General features: G+C 41.3%; 3 protein-coding genes across 4 annotated transcripts in view; 2 read left to right on the forward strand and 1 right to left on the reverse strand.

Moving 5' to 3' along the window:
* Nucleotides 1–10,525, forward strand: part of LOC119738599 (leukocyte receptor cluster member 1-like) — a 34,624-nt gene extending 24,099 nt beyond the window's left edge. The window contains exons 2-6 of the mRNA XM_038213505.1: nucleotides 916–1,015; nucleotides 3,062–3,235; nucleotides 3,851–4,032; nucleotides 4,872–5,459; nucleotides 10,286–10,525. Coding sequence (XP_038069433.1) covers nucleotides 916–1,015; nucleotides 3,062–3,235; nucleotides 3,851–4,032; nucleotides 4,872–5,457 — 1,042 coding nt within the window. The 3' untranslated portion in view covers nucleotides 5,458–5,459; nucleotides 10,286–10,525. The remainder of the gene's footprint in view (nucleotides 1–915; nucleotides 1,016–3,061; nucleotides 3,236–3,850; nucleotides 4,033–4,871; nucleotides 5,460–10,285) is intronic.
* LOC119738604 (F-box/LRR-repeat protein 18-like) lies at nucleotides 6,817–15,875 on the reverse strand. Its single transcript, XM_038213510.1, has 10 exons — nucleotides 15,649–15,875; nucleotides 13,505–14,351; nucleotides 13,213–13,357; nucleotides 12,872–12,995; nucleotides 12,574–12,631; nucleotides 11,899–12,053; nucleotides 10,254–10,499; nucleotides 9,510–9,608; nucleotides 7,539–7,661; nucleotides 6,817–7,090 (listed from the first exon to the last, which is right to left on the reverse strand). Exons 1-10 carry the CDS (start codon nucleotides 15,819–15,821, stop codon nucleotides 6,889–6,891), a joined length of 2,172 nt encoding a protein of 723 aa, XP_038069438.1. The 5' UTR covers nucleotides 15,822–15,875; the 3' UTR covers nucleotides 6,817–6,888.
* A 5,101-nt stretch (nucleotides 15,876–20,976) lies between these two features.
* Nucleotides 20,977–27,942, forward strand: part of LOC119738880 (Y+L amino acid transporter 2-like) — a 34,875-nt gene continuing 27,909 nt past the window's right edge. Inside the window, exon 1 of one of the 2 annotated variants that reach the window (XM_038213859.1) lies at nucleotides 20,977–21,627. In XM_038213859.1, coding sequence (XP_038069787.1) covers nucleotides 21,099–21,627 — 529 coding nt within the window. In that variant the 5' untranslated portion in view covers nucleotides 20,977–21,098. Of the gene's footprint in view, nucleotides 21,628–26,983; nucleotides 27,888–27,942 lie in introns of those variants that run through there. The other variant, XM_038213858.1, reaches the window with a different exon arrangement.

Below are 27,942 nucleotides of genomic sequence, written 5' to 3' on the forward strand. Positions count from 1 at the left end.
AGTTGTATACGTCGGTAAAAGGGCAAACCTAATTTGATTTACATCACCCCGACGCAAAATTCCATCTTATGGACACAATTTCTTATTCAGAAAAAGGGTCACCAAATGAACAGCGCCCTCACACATTTTCAAATGTGGTTATCTTATAATGTTGATGTATCCTAGCGTGGAGTGGCCCCCTAATGTTGCACAAGTTGATTTTCGCCCCTAGTGCCTTGGTGGAGAATTTTTTCCTTAAATTTCAAAGTTCAGACTTGGGAGCGAGTTAACCTGGGACCAAGTTGACTTGGGACCGAGTTGACTCTGACCGAGTTGGTTTGGGACCAAGTTGACTCAAAACCTTAAGAACTTGCATGGTGCGCCCATATTGAGGACAGATTGTTGTTGCTATGTGACATGCATGCGTAGTTACTTGGTACTTTCTTTATCAATGACAATATTTTTGATGAGGACTCTTCTCTGCACATGCTCGTGCAGACTGTTTCCATGAAGACGGAGCACTCACATCATCAAGAATATCACATTTTGGAAATAATCTGCACTTATATTGATTATAATGACCAATTAAACTTCTTTCTTGATGACTTGAGTGCTCCGTCTTATGACAAGATCAGGGAGAGGAGGATGGTTCTGGCAGGCCATTGCGTCCACCACCTGGAGCTATTAGCCCACAACACTACCCTGTGGGAGCCCACTCATGGAACTGCCAGGAGGGGGCGGAGACGAGCCACGTATATCGACACGCTGCAACGGGATGTTGGTCTCAGTGACCCAGGGGAGCTGAGGACCCTAATGCTGGCGGGGACCAAGTCCTGAAATGGTGTAGGATAGGCTGCACCCTCGCATTGCATCGCAAACTTCTTTTGTATTTTTTATGGTTGTAATATATAAACCAACTTTCTGTTTTTTTAACAGCTGGCATGTTAGGACCAATAAAAATATAGAACGAGTCAAGCGGGATGAGGCACAAGCAGCTGAAGAGAACAAGAAGAGGCAGGAACGAGCAGCCCTTGCTGTAAGTTACTTCACAGTCTGAAGGTGCTGTGGACATAGTAGTAAGCAAGTCATCAAAAGTCTAAACTAATTATCACAAGTCATCCCAAGTCATCACAAATGTCAGGCTTAAAGGGAATGTACAACATTTGCAAACATCGAAAAATAAAACTACCAAGTTTTTACGAAATACCTTACTAGGATGTTGGTAAATGATAGTCTCAAGCATTTTGTAAAATTATGGCACATGGTGTGAAGTCATTTTCAAGAAAATGGTATTTTTGTATACATTTCCAACGGTGGTCGGCCGACCAGCGTTGGAAAAACCTAACTATTTTTCAACTACTGCTCCAAATTAACCATTTTTTTCAGTCCAAATTTTGTTTGCTATTGGTTACATGTTTCATGAACGGGTGCAGGCCAGCTAGACTGGTTCCCGTGCCTTACAATTTTCCATCATCTATAAATTGATCCATTTTATCTTTTGTGGAGTCAGGGAACCAGACTACTTAAACATTTTTGTTTTTCTTGGTTTTTCCAACCTTTTCGAACACAAAACTTCAAAAATGTCAGTGTAACAATATTTGATCTATATATACTAACCCCTCAAATAGTTCATTTCTGAAAATTACATCAAAAACCAATGATGTACATTCCCTTTAAGTCAAGTGGCATGATTTTTAACTGGACTTTGGCCTAGGCACTTCTTTGTTATTCATAGCCAGTTGCTTCTGGCGGAACCTCTGATTTGTCTTGGGATTTAACCTTGATTACCAAATTTGACTTCTAATTGACTGGAATATTGTCTGGTTTCATTGGTTGACCTTTGTCCGAAAATTTAAGACTCTCAATACTGTGTATGAGAGTCCCAAAACAAGACACGCAACACAAGAAAATAGACTGGCACCTGAAACAACCAGTCCAACACCCCTTTGGTACTGCATCAGTCAACTGTGTCAAAAGAAACATCTGGTACTTCTACACATCTCTCCATAGTCTGCCACCAGACCACTGAAGGGTCAATCCTTTCAAACAGTTGGACACGTGCCAGTCTAGCCTTAGGCTTCAACTTGAAATCACTTGGCTTCACTCTCAGGTGCAAAACGGTGAAGTAAAGTCTCCTTCAGAAATTGAATTGAGACCTTAAACTTCGCTGGTGAAATACTGAGGACCTTGTCTTTGCCTCATGAAAATTTCGGAGATTTTTGTCTGCTAAAGAGTGAGTAAAGTTGGCCTGATTTTGAACTCCATGTCCCAGTCTAGGATTTAACCTTGATTAGCTGAGTTGATTAGTGATTGATTGGATTATTGTCTTGCCTCAGTGGTTGACCTGCAGCCGATTTCACGAAAAAGTGCATAGCTTGCGCCATGCATACGACTTGCGCAACAAATTTGTTGCAATAAACTTACGAATGATTTCATGAAACTTGGCGTTGCTGCGCAACGTTTGAATAATTTAAACATCTTGGATAAAAGGAGCATTTACGAGGATAAAAGCAGCATTTACGACGGCTGTTTGTGTGCGAATATGTTCTTTCGCGAAACAGTCGTTGGATCACCTCAGCCCGCCATTTTGAAAATATTTGTCCGACTTTCTTCGGAACTCTAAAAATTATGTTACGAGTAAAAGAGAAATTCATTTACTTCAATCATGAAGTTGTGAGTGTCTTGTATCAAGCTTGTAAGTTGTCCAATAACGGGCTCCACGACTGTCCCGATTTGCTGATAAAATATGTTATTTTCAGTCACTTCGCCACAACTTACGCCACCTAAAATGATTGCGCAAGTTACGTCATAAATTGTTGCGCAAGTCGCGGACTTGCACACTATCCAACTTTCGTGATATGTGTCATAAGTGAAATGTCGCGCAGCGTGAAATGTTGCGCAACTTGCGCAATAAATTGTTGCGCAAGCAGAGATGCGCCATTGTGTAAGGTTTCGTGAAATGGGCTGCAGTGCAGTTTAATGTGAGGCTTGAATTCATTAAAGCCATGGTATTTATGTCCTTGAGCAGGATGCATTACTGTAATTGTTTCTTTGTCCGGGCTTTGTTTTTTTTTCATTCTAGGAGCAGGAGGCTAGGACAGCATTGCTACGGAGAAAAGCTCGCCAGTTGACCGCAGCAGAAGACCCTGAGGAATACCACCTTCCTTCTGGGTCTACTGAGGATGACCGTCTTGCTGTACAAACCTCAGCAGACACAGAACATGTGGATCTCTTCAGTGATCTCAGTACTGAAAAAGTGAGTTCATAGGCAATAACCCTGACACTCATATTTCTTCATATTTTAGTTCACATGTATGATGGAATTTTGTATCTGGGTGACGTAAATTCACCAACGTAGAGTAAGCAGGAGGTTGTGGGTTTGAGTCCCACGAAAAAAAAATTCTCACAAAATCCCCGGGACACGAAAATACCCGGGACATGAATTTGTTAGAAGGAACCATTTTTATTGGAGAACACGGAATTACAACCCCTTGACTCTCCTTAAGAAAGAGCTGTAGGATATTTTAGTTGTTTTTTAATTTATTAATTTTTTTTTCTGGTAATGAAACCAATGGTACCTGAAAAGTTCTGAGGCGCTGTAGTTTGGAAGTCTGAAAAAACCTATTGAATGAAGATAAATGATGTTCAGTTACATTAGTGGGAGGAACAACCCCAACTTGATCAATATTCCACATATTGACCCAGGCAGGATTGGAACCTGTGTCACAGCGGTGGAAGGCAAAGAGAAGTACCACTATTATTTAAAAGACAGGTAGACTAACAAGCCAGCATTAAATGTACACATTTTAAACTTTGATATTCATTTTTTCTGCTCCCAATTTCATTATTTTTTTTTCAAAAAACTTTACAGCAAAAGGGAGAGAAAAACAAGGAGCGCGAGAAAGAGGAGAAAGCTGCCCAAGAGAAATACGAACAAAAAATCGGCCTGCTGACCTACCTGGGTCAAAGTTCAGCGGAGGCGCTTACGGCCACACCATGGTACTTCAAATCTCCTGACCGAGGAACTGCAACCTCTGAGCCTGAACAACAAAGGTATCTTTAAGTATATGGATCTGCCGTGCATGGAAAGAAATTTGCTAAGTGCGGAAAGAATTTGCTTAGAAAGATCTAGTTATTGGTTAATTTTTGCTGACCAAATTTATGTTTATAGCATAGCAACAGTCAGCTAAAAATCCAATTACGAGTGAAATAAATTGCGTTACATTTTGACTTGTAACCCGTATTTGGTAAGCAAATAGTTGTCATGCTTTAATAGCAAATTTCTGTACTTTGCAGCATGAAGTTAGTTTGTCCTGTGTAGTAATGTAAATATTTGGCGTGTTTTGTTTCCGTATTTTTGGGCTGTTATGTGCCTGGAAATTTTGGAGGCACTACACCTTGCAAATCAAAAAGCAATAGGCGACAGGTCAATCAAAATGTGGCCAGGTGCCTCGTAAACTATTTGAGGTGCAGAACCTCACAAAGAATGAGGTGGGAGAGGCACTGTCTCAAAGCAGCTGAGGCATAATACTTACAATTCATTTGAGGTTCTACACATCAAATAGGTCACTGTGTGTCACAAACGTCAAGAGGGACTGTGGTTTAGAAATAGCACGAGGCACTGCACCTCTTAATTTGCATGAGGTACTGTGCCTCACAAATCATATAGGGCACCACACACCTCATATATCCCACAGCATTGCACCACACTTATCCCATAAGGGACTGTGCCATGTATATCGTGAGGTACTGTACCTCATAAATCACACAGAACCACATGAGGCATTGTCTATTCAAATCTCCAAGGGACTCTACCTCAGAAATCACAAAGACCTTAACCTCACACTCACTTGCCAAGAGATGACCCATGTTCATATCTGTTTCATCCCTAGCTGCAAAGAAGTGAAGAGGAAGGCAAGCCTAGATCCCATGATGCAAATGGAGAAATACCTCGGCGTGAAAAAATCAAAAGGAGACACCACAGCACCAATAACAAAACCTACTCTTAAAGATAAAACTCCCACAAGTTTTCAAGTTGGTGTCAATCCAGGCATGAAATCAACATCAAAACACCGAAAGTCGAGAAACGCCAGTCAAGACGACCGGAAGTCAACACACCGAAGCCATAAAAGTAAACAAAAGCATAAACACAAACACAAACGAGACAAGGACAAATCAGAAAGATCCAAAGAACAAAGCGACAAAAACTCTAAAAAGAAACCAAGACACAGAGAACCGAGTCTCGAGAGAAGGAAGAAGACTGAAGGACCCAACGTACAGCAGCTGCGCGAGGAGAGACTGAGGCGTGAGGCCGCGGAGCGAGCCAAGACGACGCGTTTGCTGTCTGGGGAGAAGCTTGAGGGCGGAGCCAAGCGAAACTTGGAGGAGGAGATGGAAAGACCGGGACGGTACAACTCACAGTACCACCCCGAGCTGGCACGGAAAAGACACAGGCAGGCTCACTACGGCGGCATTTAATGGTAAGCAATATTTCAATAATTAAAGGAATGCCAAGCTGCTAAGCATGTAGTATTACTTAGCATGTTGATTTATAAGGGGTGGCATGGGTGGCTAGTGTGTAAAGTGCCCGCCTCTCACCACTGTGGCCCGGGTTCGATTCCCGGCTCGGACCATATGTGAGTAGAGTTGTTCGTTGATTCTCTCCTGTGCTACGAGGGTTTTCCTCCCTCCGACAAAATCAGCACTTTCGATCTCTGGCTGTGCTCCGTGGTCAGACATGGGTTGTATGGCGGTTCGACCACGCTGCAGCAGCGTCCTTTGCAATTCAGTTTCTCAGCTGAGAGTAAGGATGATTAGACCCTCAAAGTATTAATTATATCTTTTACTAAACATTTTTTTTGCTGAGAACCACTCACCAACAAAATTGTGAACACTCTCAACTTGTTGGCTGAGGATACTTTACAAAACTAGACACTTGACCCGCATCTCCAATTGTAATAGAGTACCGAAGTGTGACGTCATTTAGAACCAGAAAGTGTAGTGCAAACGAATGGAGTACGCGCGCGTGTTGGTTCAGGGGCTGAATCACGCACTAATGTCTTTCACACACATTTTGTGCGCGTGAAGTATTCACTTCGGTACTCCATTTCTGGCCTTTTTATTATTGCAAAATGCTCTGAAATTATATATATATGTATATATGTTAACAAACATCTGCCTTTTGTGGATAACTTTTTTTCTTTTCAAAAAGTTTGCTTCTATCTACATTTGTTTGAAACGTCTGACCTTTTCATTCAAATTGAAGTGCAAGTTACTTCTTCTTAATGGGTTTATAGTTGCAGAACAAGAACATTATGAGGACTGACACTAAATCATACATGCACGTAGATTGTTTTCCCAAGATCTTTTATGTTTGTTCATCCACGGAAAGACTTGATAATTCTCCCCCAAAAAATAATGTTAAAACAAATATCAATGTAATTAGTTGCATCTCGAAGAGAAATACTACACTGGTGCATATCAAAATAGTTTGTATAAAATGCTAAACATACAAATACATTTGAGCTACAGAAAGACAGCTTGCGATGTAAAATAAAATTTACTTACTGAACGCTCAGTGGGTGAAATAAAAACAGACACCCGACACGTCCAAACAAAAATTGAGGTGTTCAGTTGCATTTGCTAACTACAGTTAACAAATGCAACTGAACACCTCAATTTGGGATTGATTATTCTTACACAAAATAATGAATGTTTATGAGTGCAGTGGTAAGAATAATTTCATGAGGTGACAGATGGGTGAAACCGAGTGGAGTGGAATATTCCATCTGTCACTAAAAGAAATTGTTCTTTCCATTGCACTCATAAACATGATTTTGAGAGTTTATTTTATCTGAGCTGTTTTGTTACTCTCAACCTCTGTGTTTTCTAGTCTGGTATCAATCCTTTTCAGTCTTCCATGTGTTCCCTTTGTCTGATCTTCTTAATCTCCCTCCACGAGGGTGCCTGTGTGGCAACCCTGGTCTGGAACAGCGTCAACTCGTCCAGGTGTACGAATGGGATCTTATTGCAGACGTCTCGCCAGCGAGTGGCCTCGCATTTCTTGTAGCTGACAATGAGTACGTGTAGGGCTGGCCGGCTTGGCTTGTACCTGTTTAAGAAAGCGAGGAACACAACTTTTTGGTTGGTCTTCATCGACGGATACTGTCGAGTGTCAAGACCAATCTTGAGATCAATTGTTCTTTTATGTCTAGCCTTTTCAGAAGTCTGAGCTATTCAGCCAATGACTCCTATCCCACTAAAAATTGCCCCAGCACTATGGATTTATGGGTTAATCACAGAGTAAATACATTGTAAAACAATAAACATGGAATAAAAGCGCCAGTACGTTAAAATTCAAGGTTCAGCCTCAGTCTTGGTCTCGGAACAAAGTTTCAGGAATTTTTGTCAAGACCTGTATGAATCCTCACCTTCATAAACATAGACTGGTGAGCACTTGTTTCCTATTTTACTTTCTTATTTGTAATTTTCTCCTATTTCTGTTTGTCTGTTGCTCTTGTACTCTCTCAAATTGTACGCTTGTGACTCCCAATACTCACTTGTTGAGTAAGGCTTGCTGCCAATTTGCACAGAGCTCAAAGTAGGCGTTACATATCACCTGCAGACACACCAGTTCCGTGCACCTGTCCATTACATCATCTAGCTCCTCCAGAGCTTTAATCCTGAACAACATCATCAAGATAAAAACAAAGAGAGCTTTTACTGAAACTACATTCTGATGTTTCATCCGAATAGACCCTCCTCACAAGTACATGTACCCCCGCAACAGTAATGACTTGAGTCTTGAGTGGTGATATCCTTATTCAGCTATTTAGCTATACGAGGATGGCAAGATTCAGCCATCATTTCATGACATGGGAGTTTGGAAGGAATTTTGAACATGTACTGGTACATTTAGTGCTAATGCAAAGACCACACTCGGGATTAAAAAAAAAAATTGTGTGTACTTTGTGCCTTATGCATATAACCTGGGCTTAATTTCTTGGCTCTACTTACCGTTAGCGAAAAATACCTGATTACTATAGCAGAATCTTCCGTGCTTATGGTAAGCATATATCACATATTAGCGAGGAATACTGGCTTCTGCGCATGCGTACATCCCGTAACTAAGGATTCTGTGCTTAAGGGTTAGCACAGAATTTCTCTGCTAGCACGGTTAGCACAAAATTCATGATCGTAAGCGTGGAATTCTGTGGTTAGCAGAGCCAAGTTGGCTCTGTTAACCACAGTATTGCACGCTTATGATCACCATTCTCTGCTAACAGTGCTAATCCTGTAAGCACAGCATCCTTAAGTTACGAAATTTACGCATTCGCAAAATTCCTCTCTAACCCATGAAATACGCTTCCCATAAGCACAGGCGTTTCTGCTACAGTAAGCAGGGATTTTTTGCTAACGGTAAGCAGAGTCATGAAACTGGGCCCAGTGTTCACACATCGTGTGTCCCTCACACGGAGACCTCAGTGGTCCGGATGCGCCATCTACCGTTAATTCACAAAGACAATTGCTGCTGCTTTTGAGTGAAGTTGTAAGGGAGTCTCAAAACTTTGAACACATGAGATGCTCCACGTAAAATTCTTAATGCAAACACAGGCTGTTCCCATCTTTGAACAGCCAGAAGCAAGTTAAATCAAGAGCAATGGTTAATTAACCATAGTTGACTTATTCTTCATTGAAAGCATGCTGGTCTGTGATGGATGGACTATAGGGGGATTGGAGACATGCGGAGGGGGCATGAGCGGCAAGCCCCCATGGAATATCCCATTGCGATGGGCAGTTGTTGGCCATGTAGATTTTGGCAAAGCAGGAATGAGGCTGAGTCCATCGCAAGCCCAGCCCCAAGTAAATCACAAGTCCATTCAGAAGTCCAGTGGCAAGTAATTCACAAGTCCAGTCCCAAGTCCAGTCACAAGAAACAGTGGAAGAAGAATGAGAAAGGAACGCCTTTGTCAAAGCTCATTTGAATAGCCTGCGATTTGAATCGGGTCTGGATGACTTGGGATGGACTTGCAGGGACTTGTGATGGACTTGACTACATCCCTTTTGCAAAGGAAGCAACCCCCCCCCCCTCCCACACACACACACACACACACACACAAATGGCGTGGACTAGTCTAGTGAACTATTTGGGACCAGTCTACTCAGGTTCGTTGCATCGCTGGCTATCAAGACCTTCATGGGTTTGTAATGACGTTTAGGATTCCTTCCGAACCCAATGAGTTTGGGGAGTGTGGCCAAGTGGTTAGGATTCATGACTAATGGTCAGGGGTTCAAATCCAGCTGCTGGCCATATGTTGTGTCCTTGGACAAGCCTTCAACCCACGTGCCCCTCGCCATCCAGGAGTATAAATGAGTTCCTGCATTAGCTGGGGAGTAACCTGCGATAGATTGGCATCCCATCCAGGGGAAAACAAATATTCTAAGACTACTTCCGAGACTTTTTTTTTTTACGTTTCCAGAACCCAATGAGGAGATTAATGTGGAAGGAAACTTGACTTTTTTCTTTTTACCTGCCACACTGTGTTATGACGCATACTCTCTGCAGTCGCTTGCAGCATTGTAAGCTCTGCAGCAACGACTGCATGGCCACAAGCTTGGGTTGCTCAAGTCTGAAAGGGAAATGAATTAGAAAAAGGGAAAAAGAATGTTGCAACCTGACGCCACTTCAGCAGTTGTGTGCAAATTCTATGGAGAGTCAAGAAAATTCTCTACGTATTTCCCAACAAAATTGGAAATGTTTCTCAGTCCCAGATACTTGTCTTATCATCATTTTTGCAATGATTGACCTTCACTGAGATGATATTTGAAGAAAAAGCAGCGTCAGGTTGCAACATGATTTCCGAAAAGGGATTGTAAGGAAATTGATGTTAATTTCAGGAGGTCATCAGTGTAGAGTTTCAGCCATCTTACATTTACTTGGTTGCAGTAAAAGTGTTTATTCATTGATTGATATAGTTTAGTTTTACTTTCACGTAATGACGCCCAGTCTGAGAAGAGAAAATGGAGAAGTTTTCATTTTAGACTTGAATTATGAAGGAAAAAACCTGATTGTGTATTCTTCAAGGTTTGGAGAAAACCTCAAAATCAAGTAGGGATAAATACCCCATCCAACTTTCTGGCTAGACAGGAGTCGATACTGGATTATTGAAGTGGAAATTGAGAAAAAATTACAGAAACTTTGATTATTTTTGTCAGGGATTTAGTCCAAAGATTGCACCTTGTTCCATTGGACCACATTCATTGGTCAAACTTACCTAAAATCCTGCAATCTTTTTGCGTATTTCAGGGCCTCACACAACCCCTCCATGAATAAGCACTGGTCATACGGGTGTGGCCCGAGATGAGCCAATGACAGCCTGCGTAGCTCCGGACACCCCTGGGTGATGGCAACTAGGCTCCGCCCATGGAATATACTGGGTAGTCCCGCAAGGACCAAGGAGTTGAGGTGCCGCCATCTTGAGATGCAGAGAAGCGTGCTCTCGGGATCCATGATGTCTCCACTGGGATGCATAAAAGGCAAGGCAGTGATTAGAAAGGGTGTGGTTAGGGTGTGGTTTGGGTGTGGTTAGATGGAGGGAAGGGTGCTCTTTTGAGAACCATGATATCCACGGTGGGATGGTTGCAAGGCAAGATGTTGAGAAGGGGTGTGGTTTGGGCGTGGTGAGATGTAGGCTACCAGCCTCATTTCATGACACTGCTTAGCACATGATTTTCTGCTAACAGATATTCCATCATTTTTTTATGGAGAAAGTAAGCACAGTAAAGAAACTAACTTTTATGTCCAGATTATCTCTTCAAAATATTCTCAGTAATAGAAATCTCCATGCCTGAAATATGCTCAAGGTTAACACATTTTTTTTTCTGCCAAAGCACGCACAATTTTTCAACTGACTGTTATTATGAACAGTACGAAAAAATGGGCCCCAGTTTGTAATTTCTATCCGTGGCTTTGGGCTTTGCAGCCATTGCTTGAGCTAATTAACAGAGTCTGGAAAGAATAAAACTAATTATATCCAATTTTGAGAAACATCAACACTCCATTATTTATAATCCTCAATTAAATTTAAATCCTGTAATATGCAGTGAAAAACCTGCTTTTTATTTCAGTATGTGTACTTTGTAGTAGACAGCAGCTGAACATTGTTGCTTGGATTTTCTGTCAAACAGTTTAACTCTCAATATCAATCACAACATCTGTTCACTGCAAATTATATGTAATGTTTGTGTTTGCTCTGTTAATTATTCAGTGCATTGGGACCCCGTGTAAAATGCGCTTTATAAGAACGGTTTATTATTATAATTATTAACTTGAAAAGTTGTACACTCTGCTCGGAAATGACAAATTTTGCCCAGATTTTGAACAGGTTTGCCCAGATTTGGGTAAATTTCTAAAGTTCTTGTGCCTCTGTTGTCTGTATGTAGTTCACATGGAAGGGTTTGGTTTTAAAGATTAATTTCTTTTTAGAATGGGAAGTCTGTACATTCCCTCCATATTTTGCTGAATTGGCAAGTCATTGCTCTCAAAGGAAGTAAAAGATCCAGTACAGTGCCCCAAATTTTGAAAATCATGGAGGAAATTGTCATTTTCTGTGGTAACCATAGAGTTCAAATTGGTTAAAATAGTTTATACGGTACCCGCTGCTATGTACATCAGATTCAAACCAGCCAACCGATCCTGTTAGCTCGGTGGTTGAGTGGTAAGACATCTGCACTAGAAAGCAGGAGGTCGTGGGTTCGAGTTCCACCCAAGTGATTTTTTTTCCAACTTTCACTCGGGAGGTAACGCACCGAGTATACAGTGTTTAAACGTCGGTGAAGGGCAAAACCTAATTTGATTTATATCACCCCGACGCAAAATTCCATCTTATAATAACCATAGAGCTATATTAAATAACCCACCATCTTATAACATCTTCATCCTTGGAGGCAGATCTTGGACTCAAGAAGGAGGCGAATCCCGTCTTGATGAGCTCGAATGATCGTATCTTGCTGCAGCCTTTGACAAGTTGGGACAGGTCACTGGTACAGTAGGTGCAAACCTCTTGCTTTGTTGACTGGAAGAAAAAAATGAACAAATTTCTGATTCGAACCAGCCAGCAGAACCCAACAAGCTCGAGTGGTAAGACGTCAAATCCCACCGAGTGATTTTTTCTCACCATCACTCGGGACAAACAGTGTTTATAAAATTTGTCAGTGAAGGGCAAAAACCAGTATTGAATTTATATTTGCGCACTCCGGCGCAAATTCCATCTTGTGACTTGACTTGAGACATGAGGACTTGTGATGGACTTGTGATTGAGATGTGACTGCAACTTTGATGGGTAAACATTTCATCATTAATACTAAAAAAAATTGGTTGTTTTTTTTTAATCATAATCAGTGGTATAAATCACAAGACTAGTGGGATTCCAGTCCAAACAGGAGTTTTTGTGTCATTAAAAACAAATCTCATTGTTTATGCTTGGTAACACTTTTTATCTGGAGAAAATAAATTGATAATGTAAAACCATGTATTATTTGTATTCTTGAATGCTAAGTTATTGGGAATTAAAGAATGCTTTCAAGTCCACGTACCTCTTTTGTGATACTGGTACCTGGGCTACCCCATTCATTTCTTGAGCAGTGGTCACATCTGATGGAAAGGAACCAGACTATTCAGTGAGCGCAAAGGAAAGACTTTGTCCACATTAATTGGCTATGGCTAAAAATAACATGCGCACCTATGGAAGGCCGGCCGAAGCCACTGGCTAGCAGCTGCAGCCACTTTCCATAGTCTCATGTTTGTTTTTAACTCGTATGTTCTGTTCTGTAACTTTTGTCTAATGTTAGATTATTAATGTTCCATGCGTTAATCATAGGTAGGGTAGCTTACTTAAAATCTTCAGCACCACAGCTTCTAGTTCTGCTTCGTATTTGACTGAAGGTCAAACCATCCACGGGTACGGAGACTTTCCTCTCTGGCAGTCCACAGACAGGGAGTGAGATGGATACCAGACCTGCATAAATGGAAGAGATGGTCTTGTTTTGAAAGTTTCTTGAAAAGGTGGCTTAAATTTAACTCTGTCTGAAATGGTATTGCGCCTTGATATTTAAGCTGGTTCTATAAATATACTTGAAATTGGCCTTAGCCACATGACACATTATCAGACCCCACAAAATGACAAACTATTTAGGCATCTTGTCTTGCAAGTTTCTAGTGCACTTGATCTTTACCAGGCAGTAGTGCAAGCACTTCGCACAGCTCATTGTCTGGGAGATGGGGATGCAAGCCACTGATGTTGAGATGCTTTAGGGGAGTCTTGGCTGCTGCAAAGATGCGGAAAGCTGAGAGGTCTGTCCACTCCTCGCACTTGTAAACCTAGGAAGCAAAGCAAAACAAAAATGGATGAAGATTTGGCAGCATTTGTACAGAGTGTGGAGTTTTTTAAAAGGATTTTTCAAGATTACCATTTCAAAGTGTCAGTGTCACACCCCACACCCCCTCTAGCGATGCCTATGTGCTTACCTTTTTTAAAGCATCTCTGCAGAAACTGAGGTTTAAGCTTTCCAGGAGGGGGCAGTTTCTGGCCACTGTGCACAAACCTGTGAATTCAACACTCCCTGCAATATTCAAGTATCTGAGACTTCGATATGATGGCAGTTTGAGGTCGGGCACATGAACCATTTGCAGTGAAAATATCTTAGCTTGAGGAGCTGTGGCAGACAGGTGATCATCACCTTGAGACTTTACGGTCCTGAAACAGCCGTCTGTGAACAGCACAGAACACTGATTGGCTGTCAGACTGACAAAGTTAAAATCCACGCTCCTGCGGTGCGCATCGCGCGCGCCTTGCCCAATCATAAAGTGTTTGAGATTCTCAAACGGGATGACGTCATCAAGACGTGCGCCACACGAACATTCCATGTCGACATTCTCCGTGTACCCGGCGTCCACGCCAAAGGCCTCCAACTTCCTGTACTTTTTACCGTACTCCAGGAGGGATCGTTCGCCGTTCTTGCCGGCGCATATTCCAGGGATGTACACCACGTTCAACTCTCTCAACCTGTGGAGCGTCCTCACGGCTGCTCGGCTGATGTCACAAATTTTCACCCCACAAGTCTGGTCGTAAGACAAACTCCGCAGCGATTTAGTGTGTGCGAGAATTTTGTGAAGAGTCTTGAAGGGTAGATGCGTATGACGGGCGTCGAGGTGTCTGAGGTTCGGCAATCGGAAGTCTAAAGATCCAAAATCTTCAGGTGCAAGCCAGTAGCAGTTCGAGATGTCCAAATACTGAATGTCATCCCTTCGTCTTGCAAGCAAGAGTTTAAGTGTGTCTCTAGTAAGATGGAAGCATTTACTCAACGTCAAATTCCTGGAAAGAAAATCGGTAATCGTAATTAAGATCGCAATAAAAAGAAATCACAAGAAATTAAACTAAAAATTCATATTTTGATTAAACTTGTAGCCGGAACTTTTTTTCTGAGACTTAACCCAGTCTACATGTTGGCCTGGTCTCTGAGGTGGGAACGAGGTACCTCATCGCTAATCTGACGGTCCCTGCACTGCTTAACAAGGACCATTATACAGGGTGGATAAAAAAAAAAACGAACCCGAGATATTGCTTATTGGAACAGAAGTACGGCACATTTGAATCAAATGGAGATATCCTCTGTTAGGGTTGAATTTTCTCTTTAAAATGACACCATGATCATGTCATTACATTCAAGGTTGACTGAGGAATGACCAATTTTATGAAAGGGTCTATTTAGAAAATTGCGCCATTTGTCATTTGTCATAGAGTGAAAGGCTATGGTTGCCAATCAAGGCAGGTGGGGGAAAGAGATTTCACCATGAAAAGTGGCGCAATTCTCTAATGAGACCCTTTCATAAAATTGGTCACTGCTCAGTCAACCGTGAATGTAAGGACATGATCAGGGTGTCATTTTAAAGAGGAGATTCAACCCTAACAGAGGATATCTCCCTTCGATTCACATGTGCCCTACTTCTGTTCCAATTAGCAATAATATTTCGGTTCCGGGTTTTTGACCCACCCTGTATAGGAACCATTATGGTGCGGGTGTGCGGGATACCTATACCTGGCTCGGAAAACTAGCTGGATGCATGACCATTTTGTTGGGTTATTTCACCAAACCCATAGTATCTTGCAATCGATGTGAAATGCACATTGCCTATTGTTGTGCCACATTAGATAACAACGCAAAATGGTGAAGCAACTTTTTTCCCGAGCTGCCTTTATACATACGTATACCGTACGTGCAGGCCCTACCATTTGGAAACGGAAGTTTGAGACTGATGAGGCCTCCGTGAACTTAAGATATTTGGTTAATCCTGCTGATTGGGCGTTCGAGCCCAGCCTGGGGTTGCTGTGCGCGTGTCCTGGGGCAAGACAAGAAACTTTGTCACTCATTGCTCCTCCCCACCCAGGAGTAAATGGTACCAGTGAGGGCCAGAGATGGTCACTGTGATAGGTTATAGCTGCTTGGCGCTGAAATGGTAGAATCGGGCTTTTTACTTCTCGGAGAGCTGAGATGCATCTTTGGAATTCCAAATGAGCTGGGTTGTTGATGATGTAGAGCCTTAAAAGTCATTTCTGGTGAATATGTGCGCTTTATAAACATGAATTGTTATCATTGCATGTACTGATATACCTGAACACGGAAGGGTCGTTGGCAATCCACCCAAGTCTGCAAGTGGGCCCCAGATCGGCTACGGACAAGATGTCCCGAATCGGCAGAAACTCTAGTATCTTGAAGATGATCTCGGCAGGAAGACTGTCCAATGTCAAAGCGGTCATGTCCGTATCGCGTTTGGGTCGCGCCATTTTTTGCAGTGTCACCTGGCACCTAGCACTGTCGTTGTCAAAGTCTTGCTTTTGTTACGGTCGGTCAGGAAAGAGTGCGTCACCAATTCGCGCGAACAAACAAGCAATATTAAAGGGGTATGTGTGCACGTATACAGGGTGAGTAAAAAAACGCAACCTAAATGGCGGGACCAGTGTTTGAATGAAGTTTTGCCTGCAGCACTTTCAAAATCTAGGACATGAAAGCCCAGTCATTATACTTTCTTTTAGTACAAGAATCATTCAAATGACTCATGTAAATTAAAGTTACGGGATTTTGAACACAAACACCTTTTTTAAAGTTCTGTCTACATATCACACAAAAAGGTAGTGTTTTTTTCGGCAAAACGAAACAATTCTCATAGAGATGCATGTGAATTGTTTTCGTTTTGCTGAAAAAACACTGACCTTTTTTGTGAGCCGTGGACAGAACTCTAAAACGGTGTTTGTGTTCAAAATTCCGAAACTTGAAAAGTACAATCCATGATTCTTAGAAACCTCAGAGATTGGGCTTTCATATCCTATATTTTGAAAGTGCTACAGGCAAAACTTCATTCAAAAATTGGTCCTGCCATTTGGGAGGTTTTTTTTACTCACCCTATTGTCCAATATCAATGAATGATTATGAGTGGGCTATCATAGGAACAGGATTCCGTAAGTTTTTACCCAAAGGGACCGAACATGTGAAACAAATTAGTTGTCATTTGCTCAGTTTAATTAGACATGCATGTCACTCTGTTAAAAAAAAATGACAAGGCAAACCTAGTAAAGATGGCCACGTCACAGAATGCACAAAATTCTGTTAATGATCGATTCAGAATGGCAATTCACTTGAAGTCTGCATGCATCTGATCTACACAAAGAAAAGGGGAGTCAGGTTGGCGTAGCGATACTTTCCTCGCCTTCCACCGCTGTGACCCGGGTTCGAATCCCGCCTGGGCCAACATGTGGATTGGGTTTTCAGTCCCTACCTGGTTCCGTGGGTTTTCCCCAGAATATTCTTCTGGGCTTTTCCTCCCACCTCTGAAACTGTTATTTCCTCTCATTGTCTTCTCTCCACAGGCTTCTTCAGGCTTGCGAGCTACAGTGCCTAGGCCTAGGGCCCTTTTTAGCCTCCTTGGTTTCATTAACAGAAATAATCATTATTAATAATAATAATAATAATGGGCCGGATTTAGCGAAAATTGGCGTGAGGGGTGATGTTTTACTTTCATAATCATTTATTAAAAGTCATATTGCAATGAAACTGCCCTTTTTGCCAATTGAATTTTCGAGCTAAAATATCGCAAAAACAACTGCGATGATATCTGCTTGGGAATCAGATATCCCTTTAACGCGCAACGAGCCTTTGTGTGTACACAAGTTTCAATGATGTCAAAAGTCCAAATTGGTATTTGTGTCCATTTTGTAAAATTAATTTCTGTCAATAATTAATTTCTAACTGCGATATTAGCTGACACAGGCTGCAATAAGTATTTGTATTTGTTTCTAAATAATGTTTGAGTATTCTTTATGTGTTCTTTGTTTACTTGAATCTTCTTAAACGTCTTATTTTTTAAGGGATATATGGTTGTTTTATATTTTATACATATATATATATATATATATAAATTTTTCCCGTAATGAAGTCCCTCTGTCTGTTTGTTTGTTTGTACACTCCTTTTTTGCGCTCTGTTTTAGTAACGTTATTTTACCGAGAGAGTGTTGATTTGTTTTTGTTTTTGTGTTTTTGTTGCTGGTTTTTCTTTTATCTTCTCTTAGTTTTTGCTTTTTATTTGTGTTAAGTGCATATAATTTTAACCCTTCGATTATTGTAAATTTCATATTATTAGTTTATTTTAATGCAGGGCCCTAATGAAAACCACCTTTTAGCTGTTTGGGTTTACCCTGGATAAATAAAGGTATTTAAAAAAAATGGACGCGTTAAGAGAACAATTGGTTATTATTTCTTACAGAAGTTGATATGCCATATCTTTTTCTAAATGACTTGTAATTATGATAATGATAATTTTATTATACCTTCACAAGGCCAATTCATTTAGCGTTGAGGAAGAAGAACATACATTTGCCGACATGCATACTTGTTCTTTGTCGTATGATAATTGGTATACCGTACTCTTTAGCAAATTTGATATTGTTTTCTCAAGTTGTACGTTTTATTTTAACGAAGAACGTCTTGTTGTTTCCAGTTTTGGGGCGTCTGCAACCCTCTGGCAAAAAAAAGTTTGTGTTTTTGCGCCCTAATGCACAAAAAAAATTGCCTGACTTAATGTCCGATGGCCACTAATATTATTCCATAAGTGAAAGTGATGGGCAGATTTTCTCGTTTGATGCCTCTTTATTATCAAAAAGCTTATTTGGATGAAAGATCGTATACTGGTACTAAACACCCGGTGAAATTGCTCCGTCTGGTGTGCTGTTATTGAGAAGAAATCAAGAAATGTAGGCGATTTCCACTGATTAACCATCAGTCAATATTTGGAAATAAAGTAAGCTATTGACGAAATTGTTTTTTCGTGATCAAAAGGTTGTGCATAGTTTTTAAGTTGTGGCAGGAGCTGCTATACATGTCACTTGGTGGTCGGTCTGTCCGTCTGTCGGGCTGCCGTGGTGTCTGTCTGTGTGTCTGTCTCAGTGCGTCTGTCCGTCCCCAAAAATTAACCGCAAGTATGGTGTTGCATAATTTTATGTGCCATCGGCGTCGCGTTTTTTCGGTGTCGCAATTGTAAGCTCGGGCAGGGATCATTTTGATCGATTTCATGCAAGACGTTCATGCAAGACTTCTTGCAACACGGCCGGAGCTTACTGTGCCCTTGCACTGTCTTGGTCACTGTAATGTAATAGCCACTGAGCTGGAATTTATAGGTTAGGTTTTGAACATTCTCCTTTGGATTTTGAGTGGTGTTATTATTGGAAACGAACAAAATGCATGAAAAGCAAAATGATCCTATTATGCCTGTAACCATTCGAGTGTTGTTTTGAGAAATGTCCTACCGACGAGTAGCGTATCATGTTCGCATGAGCTGTCTGGCGTTTGTTTTGAAAGAAAATAAGGGGTCCGCTCATAAGTCCGACGCCTCATAGGTCCGACGCCTCATAAGTCCAACAAAATCGCATCCCCTAACCAAATAAAGGCCCATAAGTCCGACGCCTCATAGGTCCGACGCCTCATAAGTCCGACGCCTCATAGCTCCGACGCCTCATAGCTCCGACGCCTCGTAAGTCCGACAAATTAAACGCCTCGTTTTTCTGTTGTCGGACTTATGAGGCGTCGGACTTATGAGGCGTCGGACCTATGAGGCGGAATAAATAAATGTTATGCCTCATAAGTCCGACGCCTCATAAGTCCGAAATTTCGGACTAATGAGACGAAAATAATACCTCAGTTGGAATCTTTTTCGAATAACCCTGGAATTGTGAATGCAAAATAACACTGCATAGGCAGGAGTTATGTGAAAATCATATGGATATACATGTAGCTGGATATAACTAGTAGTGTGGCATTCATTGTGAATAACACAATGATGGTACTTTTCATCGGTTGCATTGTAACACTCGACTGATAGCAGCTGCTTGAACGATTTCAGAAACCACCGTGTTCTTTAAAACCAGACCTGGAACAACATCTGCTTGGGCAGCTGGCTCGTCCTATTTTATTACAATTTTATCATCTAATAATTATATTGTCCTTGGGGGGGGGAATATAATGGATCGCTTCGTTTAGTAAAATGATCTCTTTTTGCTATACTATAGAAGCTGGAACAACAGATGTTGCGATGTTACTAATGGTTGAGGTCTACCTTTCCATTACTTGTGGCCTTCCACCTGTGAGCCATAGGCGTTGTTATTCAACTTTCTCTCAAACCAACTGATCCCCTCACTCATATTTCAGAGGTATAACTTATTAATTACGTTCAAGATGGGACGAAGAACAATATCGAGAAGGGTTTTTTTAAGCGGCAAGATTATACAACTGCGTAGAAAGTGTGTAGAAACCCCATTTCTAAAATCAATTATTTCAAGTTTCATTCTGGGCAAGGAAAGTACTTTGAACCCTTGAACTGCGTGCGAACTGTAAGCCAAGCCAGATTTTGGAATTGAGACAGTAGATTTCCGGCCGTGGTCTCTCTTCTGGACAATCTCAGCCTACCTGCATGGTGCACTCATTATTATAGCCAAGGCCCTGTATATCGGTAGAATTGTTAAAGCCTCGAAAAGAGGCATTTTGTTTCCGTCTTGACCGTCTTGGAATGATTCAGCCTTCTGAGACATGATACATGTCACTAACGGCTGTTCATGAGCGGAACATCGAGGTAATAGTCATCGGGTCAAACCGGTTTAGTGTGAAACTCTAATGAAATACGGACTCATTGGATGTACATGTATTGGGCAAGACTTAGTGAAGATGCGTATGTTACGTGTCAGGTTCGAGGCCATATAAGATAAAACAAATCAGATTTGATTGGAGTTCAAATTTCATATGATACCAGCTGAAAGTGGGTAATAAGCTTCTGTTCTGTGACGTCACACTTTGTTTACATGTGTGCTTTCCTATGGTGCTCAGTGGACCGTGGGCCCCCACTGGCTCCATAGGAAAGTGCACATGTAAACAAAGTGTGACGTCATCAGTACAGAGGCTTATTAGTCTCCTTGCGATAAAAGCGACTGGCGATCCCATATACGCGTTTACTGAAGCATAACAATAGCCGCCTTAATATAACACTGGAGCCGCTCTCTGGGATTCCAGTGGAATTATTCAAATTTGATACATTTTATAAAAATGTTTTATCTGCTCCACAACTGTTGTCAAAGAGCAGTTATCCTTCCACGGGAAAACTGGGTAAAATTAAGTATTGGTCCAAGAATGAATTCCAATTTTTGTTTCCCAGCACAGCCAGACCCGCCACTCTATTTTCATAAAACGCTCTGATTTTCTAATCCACTCATCATGAGTTGGTAATCGTCCCTCTATAGGCATTCCTTTGTGTGAAAGTGTAAGTGGTGCGCGCTTACGTAACGCCTACTCTGCGAATGCCCGCCTTTTGCGCGCATATACCCAGGTTACTTATTGACCAATCGGGCATCTGTACGCACTGATATTATAATGCCATTACACGTGGCCATGCCTGGTCCACGTGTCCAGATGAATTTATTGTAAATACTGTACAGCTGGCCGCGCTGCGTCTGTATAACACGTGCTTCCGATATACCCAAACATTGTATCAGTGGAATACTGAGTCAGTGTGGCGATTTTACAATATGGCTGCTGTGGAAAGTAACGAGGCTCCTACTTCTGAGACCCGGCTTGCCCAGGACCCAGATGCCTCCGTGGAAATAACACCAAAGACCGAGGAAGTGCCGGACGGGCAAGGGGTCCGCCTGGCCCCGCAGATCGGCCTGTTCACCTGCACCACGGTCATCGTGGGTAACATTGTGGGTTCAGGGATCTTCCTCACCCCGGGCGGTGTGCTGAAAAACACGGGCTCCTTCGGTCTATCCATGGTGGTATGGATCTCGTCCGGGGTCTTCTCCGTAATCGGGGCCCTCTGTTTTGCCGAACTCGGGACCACTATCCCCGAGTCCGGAGCAGAGTATTCCTACATCCTGGCCGCTTTCGGGCCTCTACCGGCCTTCCTGGTGCTATGGGTCTCGCTAATCATGATCGTGCCTACCGGCAACATGCTCGTGGCTTTGGTGTTCGGGAATTATATCATCCAGCCATTCTTTCCCGACCCTGACTGTCCGCCTCCCTACATCTTCGTCCAGATTTTGGCGTGTCTTTGCGTCGGTGAGTTCAATCATAATGTCCTTAATTTTGGATTTGTAATGTACTCAGAAATTTGAGAACTCAGTCTTATTCCTCCATGGTTTGTGGGGAGACAAAAATAGAAAGTATCTATTTTCTATCAAAATTCTTTTCTCCATAATAAATGTGGAAAGAACGGTGCAACCTGACGCCACTTTTGTTTCATAATATATCGTTTCAATAAACTAAGGTCTGTCATTGCAAACAATATTGAAAAGACATGAATCATTCTGGGACTGAGAACTAGAAACATTTCCATTTTTGTTAAGAAATACCTAGAAAATTCACTTCACTCTCCTGAGAGTACTTTGTACTCTACCGCTGAAGTGGCGTCGGGTTATATACCATAAGTCAAATGGCGTCGGTTAACTCATGGAGGAAGGAATAACTGCAGTCTTTCTATTGTTTTTTTTTTGTATGTGCAAAAAAGACAAGAGCTAGAGCAACATTGTGTACACGAAAAAATTCCGTACTGGATCACCACTTTTTTTTTCAATTAATTTTCAAGCGCCAAAAGTTGCATCCTTTATGGTTATTTATTAATCAGTCACTTACTATACTTCATCGAGATTCGAACCTCGGACTCTTGCGCTGGAAACACGAGACTCATAACCGCTAGGCCGCACACGATCGCTGTTGCAATAATCAATCTTTGGACGTATTTGAAGTATCCATTGAAATAAACTAAATATTCATAAGAAAATAAATATTCATAATGACGTATTGCACTATCATTGGCCGGCTCATGCGTTGTCATGGTTGTCGATGTCATGCGTATAACGCACCGCCGTCTTCCAGACACTTCAATCAGTTTTGACCGGCTGCTTCAACTTAGTTCTGCACGACGTGTGCATCCAAAATGTGCTCTAAAAACACAAAGTGTCTAATTTTTTTCGCATTTACACAGCTTCCTGGATTCCTCTTGGGTGAAATCACAAGGTGAGGTGAAAATTGATGTGTGGGGCGGCAGTGGTGATCCAGTATGGATTTTTTTCCCACCGGGTATCGTTTTAACTTAACGAAAATGCTCACATTCAAATAAACGGAAACACTTTCATATATTTTCATATGAAATTATATCGACAGGTTTGACCTTTAAATTTATCTTCCAGACCTATTGACAACTCGCAAATTGACCTTTCCAGTGAATGAGCAAGCGCCGAAAATCTGTATATGCGGGACAATATACGAGAAGATAAGGGTACATAATATTAACGAGGGGAAATTTAAAGGTCAAACCTGTCGATATGATTTCAATTGATGAGGGATGTAATGAAGGCCAAATCTTTATTTTGCCATTAACGAGTACGATCGATTCTTTAACTCATCAAAAATATATGAAAGTGTTTCCGTTTATTTGAATATGATCATTTTCGTTAAGTTAAAACGATACCCGGTATACCGGTAATGTGTACACATTACACGAAAAAAGTAGATTTGTCTTTTCGTCCCAAAGCACTTAAACATGTCTTTTTGAAAGTAATATCCAAAGAAATTGATTTTTGGGGGGTATTTTTGGAGTAATGTATGTCATGTAGGCCTACTTTACCTTAGAAAATAAATTTTCAAAATATTGGGCGAAAATATCGCTGAAGAAATTTTCATATTTCATAATCTGTAATGAATAAATTATTCAGTGAACAAAGCCTAATGCCCTTGAAATCCTGGACGCATCCGGTCATCTTTATATATTGTGATATTTTGACTTTGAAAGTATATTCCTACGTAAGTGTACTGTATAATTATCAGCTCAATGGATCAGTCCAGTTAGAATCGAACGTTCCACCCAGTCATGCATGTGTTTTAATTATCCTGTTAATTTCCTGTTTGTATCCTGTTAAAACTGTTTATTTCGGCCGGCCGAAACGCCCTCTACCGCGGCGGCTCTGTTCACCCCTCTGTCAGTCCAGTGGTGATTTATATATTGGTACGGTTCAAGAATGATACTTCCCCGATAGCCGATACCCGTCAAGCCTCCAAAATGTAAATTAAAATACTAATTAGTAATAACGCGTATACACGTATACAAAACAGTTGAAAACCAGCGAAATCGCCATCCCATACTGTTTGTGTGGCCAGGTTATTTTTACCCATACTCTTGAAAATGGACATGATAAATTCTCAGGAGTCTTAACCTCAGACTTCTACCTTCAACCCGGTTGTTATTTAATTTATATGGCAAACTATTTCCTTTTCTGTGTTTAAATTAGGTTTATGTATTCCAATGTTTACTACAATTCGCACAAAGAGGAAATGATCAAGCCTGCAAAGGTTTGAGCCCCCCACGACTGACCAAGGTCAACCGTATCTAGGCTGTGCTCAAGACTGATCGATGGTCACAATGATAAAACGATTTATACTTTTTGTGCATAACATACTTCGATTTGGGCGTTTTCCATTTTTTGATTCAAGTCTAGGCCAAGGTCAGATTACGATCCCGCGAACCTCGCTCTGAGATCTGGGTCCCTGCTATAGACTCTTATTAAAGACATTCTGATTGGAACATCCTGTTATTGTCGTGCTAGCAAGTTTAATTGCTTGCTCACAAAATTGCAGCCTCCGCGATAACAACAAACTGTAACCAATGTCTAGAGGTAGCCCATGAGCCCCCTGGTTCCAATTCTAAATGGGAGTACAGCAATCGTGTTTAGGCCCTACATCAATTTTACTTTCAAATCAACGAAAAGAACCGACTCGTTAAGATTTATCAATCAGATGTGAGATGAGATTCGCAACCAAGTTGAGACATGCAAATTGGGAGCTTTATCCCTTAACTGTGGCTGAAATTTATCGTTTGCATTTTTTTCTGCTTGTATATCTGGAGGACTGTAATAATTGTATTAATATTGGTATTATGAACAACAACAAATTCCGGTGGGGGTGGCGGTTGGTGTTTCTTGTATATTGATATGCGCACTTTTCGCTCGTCCCTATAGTATAATGCCGTATCATTTTAAAGGCAGGAGCATTAAAGGGAAAATACAACATTTGCAAACATCAAAAAATAAAACTACCAAATCACTTTGAAATACCTTGCTGGACTGTTAGTGAATGACAGTGTAAAGCATCCTGTAAAATCATGGCACCTGGTATACTGTCATTGTCAAGAAAAGTGGTATTTTTGTATCAATTTCCAACGCTGATCGGCCGATCAGCGTTGGAAACAACTGGCTCTTTTTTCAAATACTGGCCCCAATTGACCATCGCACTTGTTTGCAATCGATTACAAACCTATGAACGGGTACAAGCCAGCTAGACTGGTTCCCTGACCTTACAATTCCCCAATGTATGTAAACTGCTCTGTTTCTTCTTATATGGAGTCAGGGAACCAGACTACAGGAAAGTGATCGTTTTTCTTGGTTTTTATAGCATTTTCGAAACCAAAACCTCAAAAAAGTCAGTGTAACTATATTTGCTATATATTTCCAACCCCCCAATTCCATCCATTTCTGAAAATTACAGCAAAAGCAAATGATGTATATTCCCTTTAATTTCAATTACCCGGAAAGTACACCTACCGATTTAACGAGGAAATCCTTGCTCAAAGCGGAGATAGGACTGGCACCAAATACCCTGTGAAATTATTCCGCCTGAAATGGTGTCATTCGGAAAAAAATACAATCATTGAAAGTGTTTTAAAGGGAATATACATCATTTGCTTTTGCTGTAATTTTCAGAAATGGATGGAATTGGGGGGGTTGGAATATATAAGAAATATAGTTACACTGACTTTTTTGAGGTTTTGGGTTCAAAAATGCTATAAAAACCAAGAAAAACAATCATTTTCCTGTAGTCTGGTTCCCTGAAACAGAGCAGTTTACATACATTGGGGAATTGTAAGGTCAGGGAACCAGTCTAGATGGCTTGTATCCGTTCATAGGTGTGTAATTGATTGCAAACAAGTGCGATGGTCAATTGGGGCCAGTATTTAAAAAAAAGCCAGTTTTTTCCAACGCTGATCGGCCGATCAGCGTTGGAAATTGATACAAAAATACTACTTTTCTTGAAAATGACAGTATACCAGGTGCCATGATTTTACAGGATGCTTTACACTGTCATTCACTAACAGTCCAGCAAGGTATTTAAAAATGATTTGGTAGTTTTATTGTTTGATGTTTGCAAATGTTGTATTTTCCCTTTAAGAAAGGACGAGACCCCAAAAAATGTGCATACGTTTAACTCTGTTTTTTCCCCTCCCCAAAAGTTTATAGTAGGCCTATCCATTGAGCTGAAACTTCAACAAATTAGTTGTTATGCGCCCTTCTTAGGATTTTTAGCAATTCTATTGCTTTCAAATGAAAACAAAAATTGCACAAACAAAAAAACACAAATGAATTGGAATGATCAGGCGCGCGGTCGGTGTGAAATCCGTATTTCTGCAATAGCGCCCTCTCACATCTCTAAATTCTAACCTTCGTACTGATACGAAGTCCCAACACGATCCAGGATATGACCGTGGGAGGCCGATTGGATGGGTACACGTGGCTGATGGGGGTGTTGAAGCCCAAGGTTTTTTTTCAAGAGAGGGTGGATGACTCGTTGCAGTCAAGGCATGAAAAGACAAATGGTCTCAAATAATTGAAGATTTGCAGTATTGGCTGATGACGTTATTCAAGAACTTAAGAAAATTTAGAAATTTTATTCCAAAAATGTGTAAACATTGGCCAGTCGGAAAGGGAACTGCCTTGCTATTTGGCTAACTTCGATGAAAGAATGCTATCAATTAATATGTTTTCCTTGATTGTTCGCAAGATGTCAAGTCCTAGTCAACAGAGAGAAACAGTCTTTATAATCATAACTAAACAAAACTAAAACAAACACACAATCTGTACAATCAACACAAATATAAAAAAAAAAAACCAAAAAAAAACCAAACAAAAAAATAAATACGAAAACTCAAAATGAAAAAAAAAATCTCCCACGATTAGTTGTTTCTTCTTCAAATGTTATACTTATAGTACCAGTTGGAACTGTGATCACACACCCTCAAGCCTCCCCCATCACACCCACGACGATATCGATTTATATTGATCCAATATTTGTTTAAACATTTTCCTTTTGTGTTAATAGGTTAATCATTGACTCGAAAAATTGCCTGAAGGATTTATAATTTTACGCGGGATAACTTCCCGAAATGTAGGTGAGGCGGAAGTCATTCATATTTTGGTACCTTTCCAAGAAGGAAAAACCGCGAAATATTTCAATGCCATAGTAAAGTGCTTTGTGTTGACCATGATGAATACTGCATGACTGTACCGTCAACGTGTGAATGAAAAACCAATAACGGCGCAGGTCATCTTTTCAGTGCAGCGTTGATCATGAATAATGCATGACTGTTATGAGCCCCATGGTGATTTACGCGAGTTGATTTGGACAGCAAGGCACTAGAACTGTGCTAGTTAACAGTTTGTTCACAACTTGTTCGCTTTTTTATGCTTCACCAAGAAATAAGAAGACTGGACATTTCGGCTGGAATATACTGTAAAATAGATCAGAAGATTTGGTTTGCGTACGTCGTCTTTCGGAGCAGCACTTCGCGCGCTCTGCAGACCGCTGGATACAACTTCATGCACGTGGTGATAATATGCAACCTCCACCATTTTTTTACATGTAATGTAAGGTTTCGTGCGGTGACGCAGGCTATATATGCACCGGTGAGTAAGGACACACATTCCTGTTGAGGACAAGGTAAAAAATCTGAAAGATGGCGCGGGGGATGGAGCCAATTATTGATGCTGGGGAGGACGTTCATCAGGGAACCACGGTGGAGAAAAGGAGCCCGGACCGGGCCAGGGAGGGAGGGGATGGAGGCTCTAGTCGGTCAGATAATGTCATGTTACGGCAAGAGATCGGACTCTTTAGCGGTATCAACATCATCGTGGGCTGCATCATCGGCTCGGGTATCTTCCTGTCTCCCAAGAGCGTCTTGGACAACGCCGGCTCCGTGGGCATGTCCATGATAGTCTGGGTTGTCTCTGGTATCTTCTCTCTGGTCGGGGCCCTCTGCTTCGCCGAGCTGGGCACAACCTTCCTTGCCTCAGGAGGAGAGTACTCCTACATCATGCGCGCCTTTGGTAATCTTCCTGCCTTTATTTTGCTCTGGAGTACACTCATCATCATCAATCCTACCGGACAAGCGATTATCGCCCTAACATTCGCAAACTATGTCACCCAGCCGTTTTATGGCGATTGTGGGGCGCCGCCGGTTGGCCTAGTCCAGATGTTAGCTGTCCTCTGCCTAGGTAAGAATATTATTTGGCTTCAGTATATAGTTTTCTTATTTCCTCATTCTTTTGA

Source organism: Patiria miniata, unplaced genomic scaffold, assembly GCF_015706575.1.
Source record: "Patiria miniata isolate m_02_andy unplaced genomic scaffold, ASM1570657v1 HiC_scaffold_3, whole genome shotgun sequence".
NCBI lineage: Eukaryota > Metazoa > Echinodermata > Asteroidea > Valvatida > Asterinidae > Patiria > Patiria miniata.

Excerpts from the sequence above, each read along its gene's own strand:
- LOC119738604 (XM_038213510.1), bottom strand. The coding sequence starts at position 15,821 with ATGGCGCGACCCAAACGCGATACGGACATGACCGCTTTGACATTGGAC. Across the intron at positions 12,632-12,871 it reads TGTGGTGCTGAAGATTTTAA|ATGTGACCACTGCTCAAGAA; the intron begins GTAAGCTACCCT and ends CCTTTCCATCAG. Across the intron at positions 7,091-7,538 it reads CAGCAAGCCTTACTCAACAA|GTACAAGCCAAGCCGGCCAG; the intron begins GTGAGTATTGGG and ends TTTCTTAAACAG.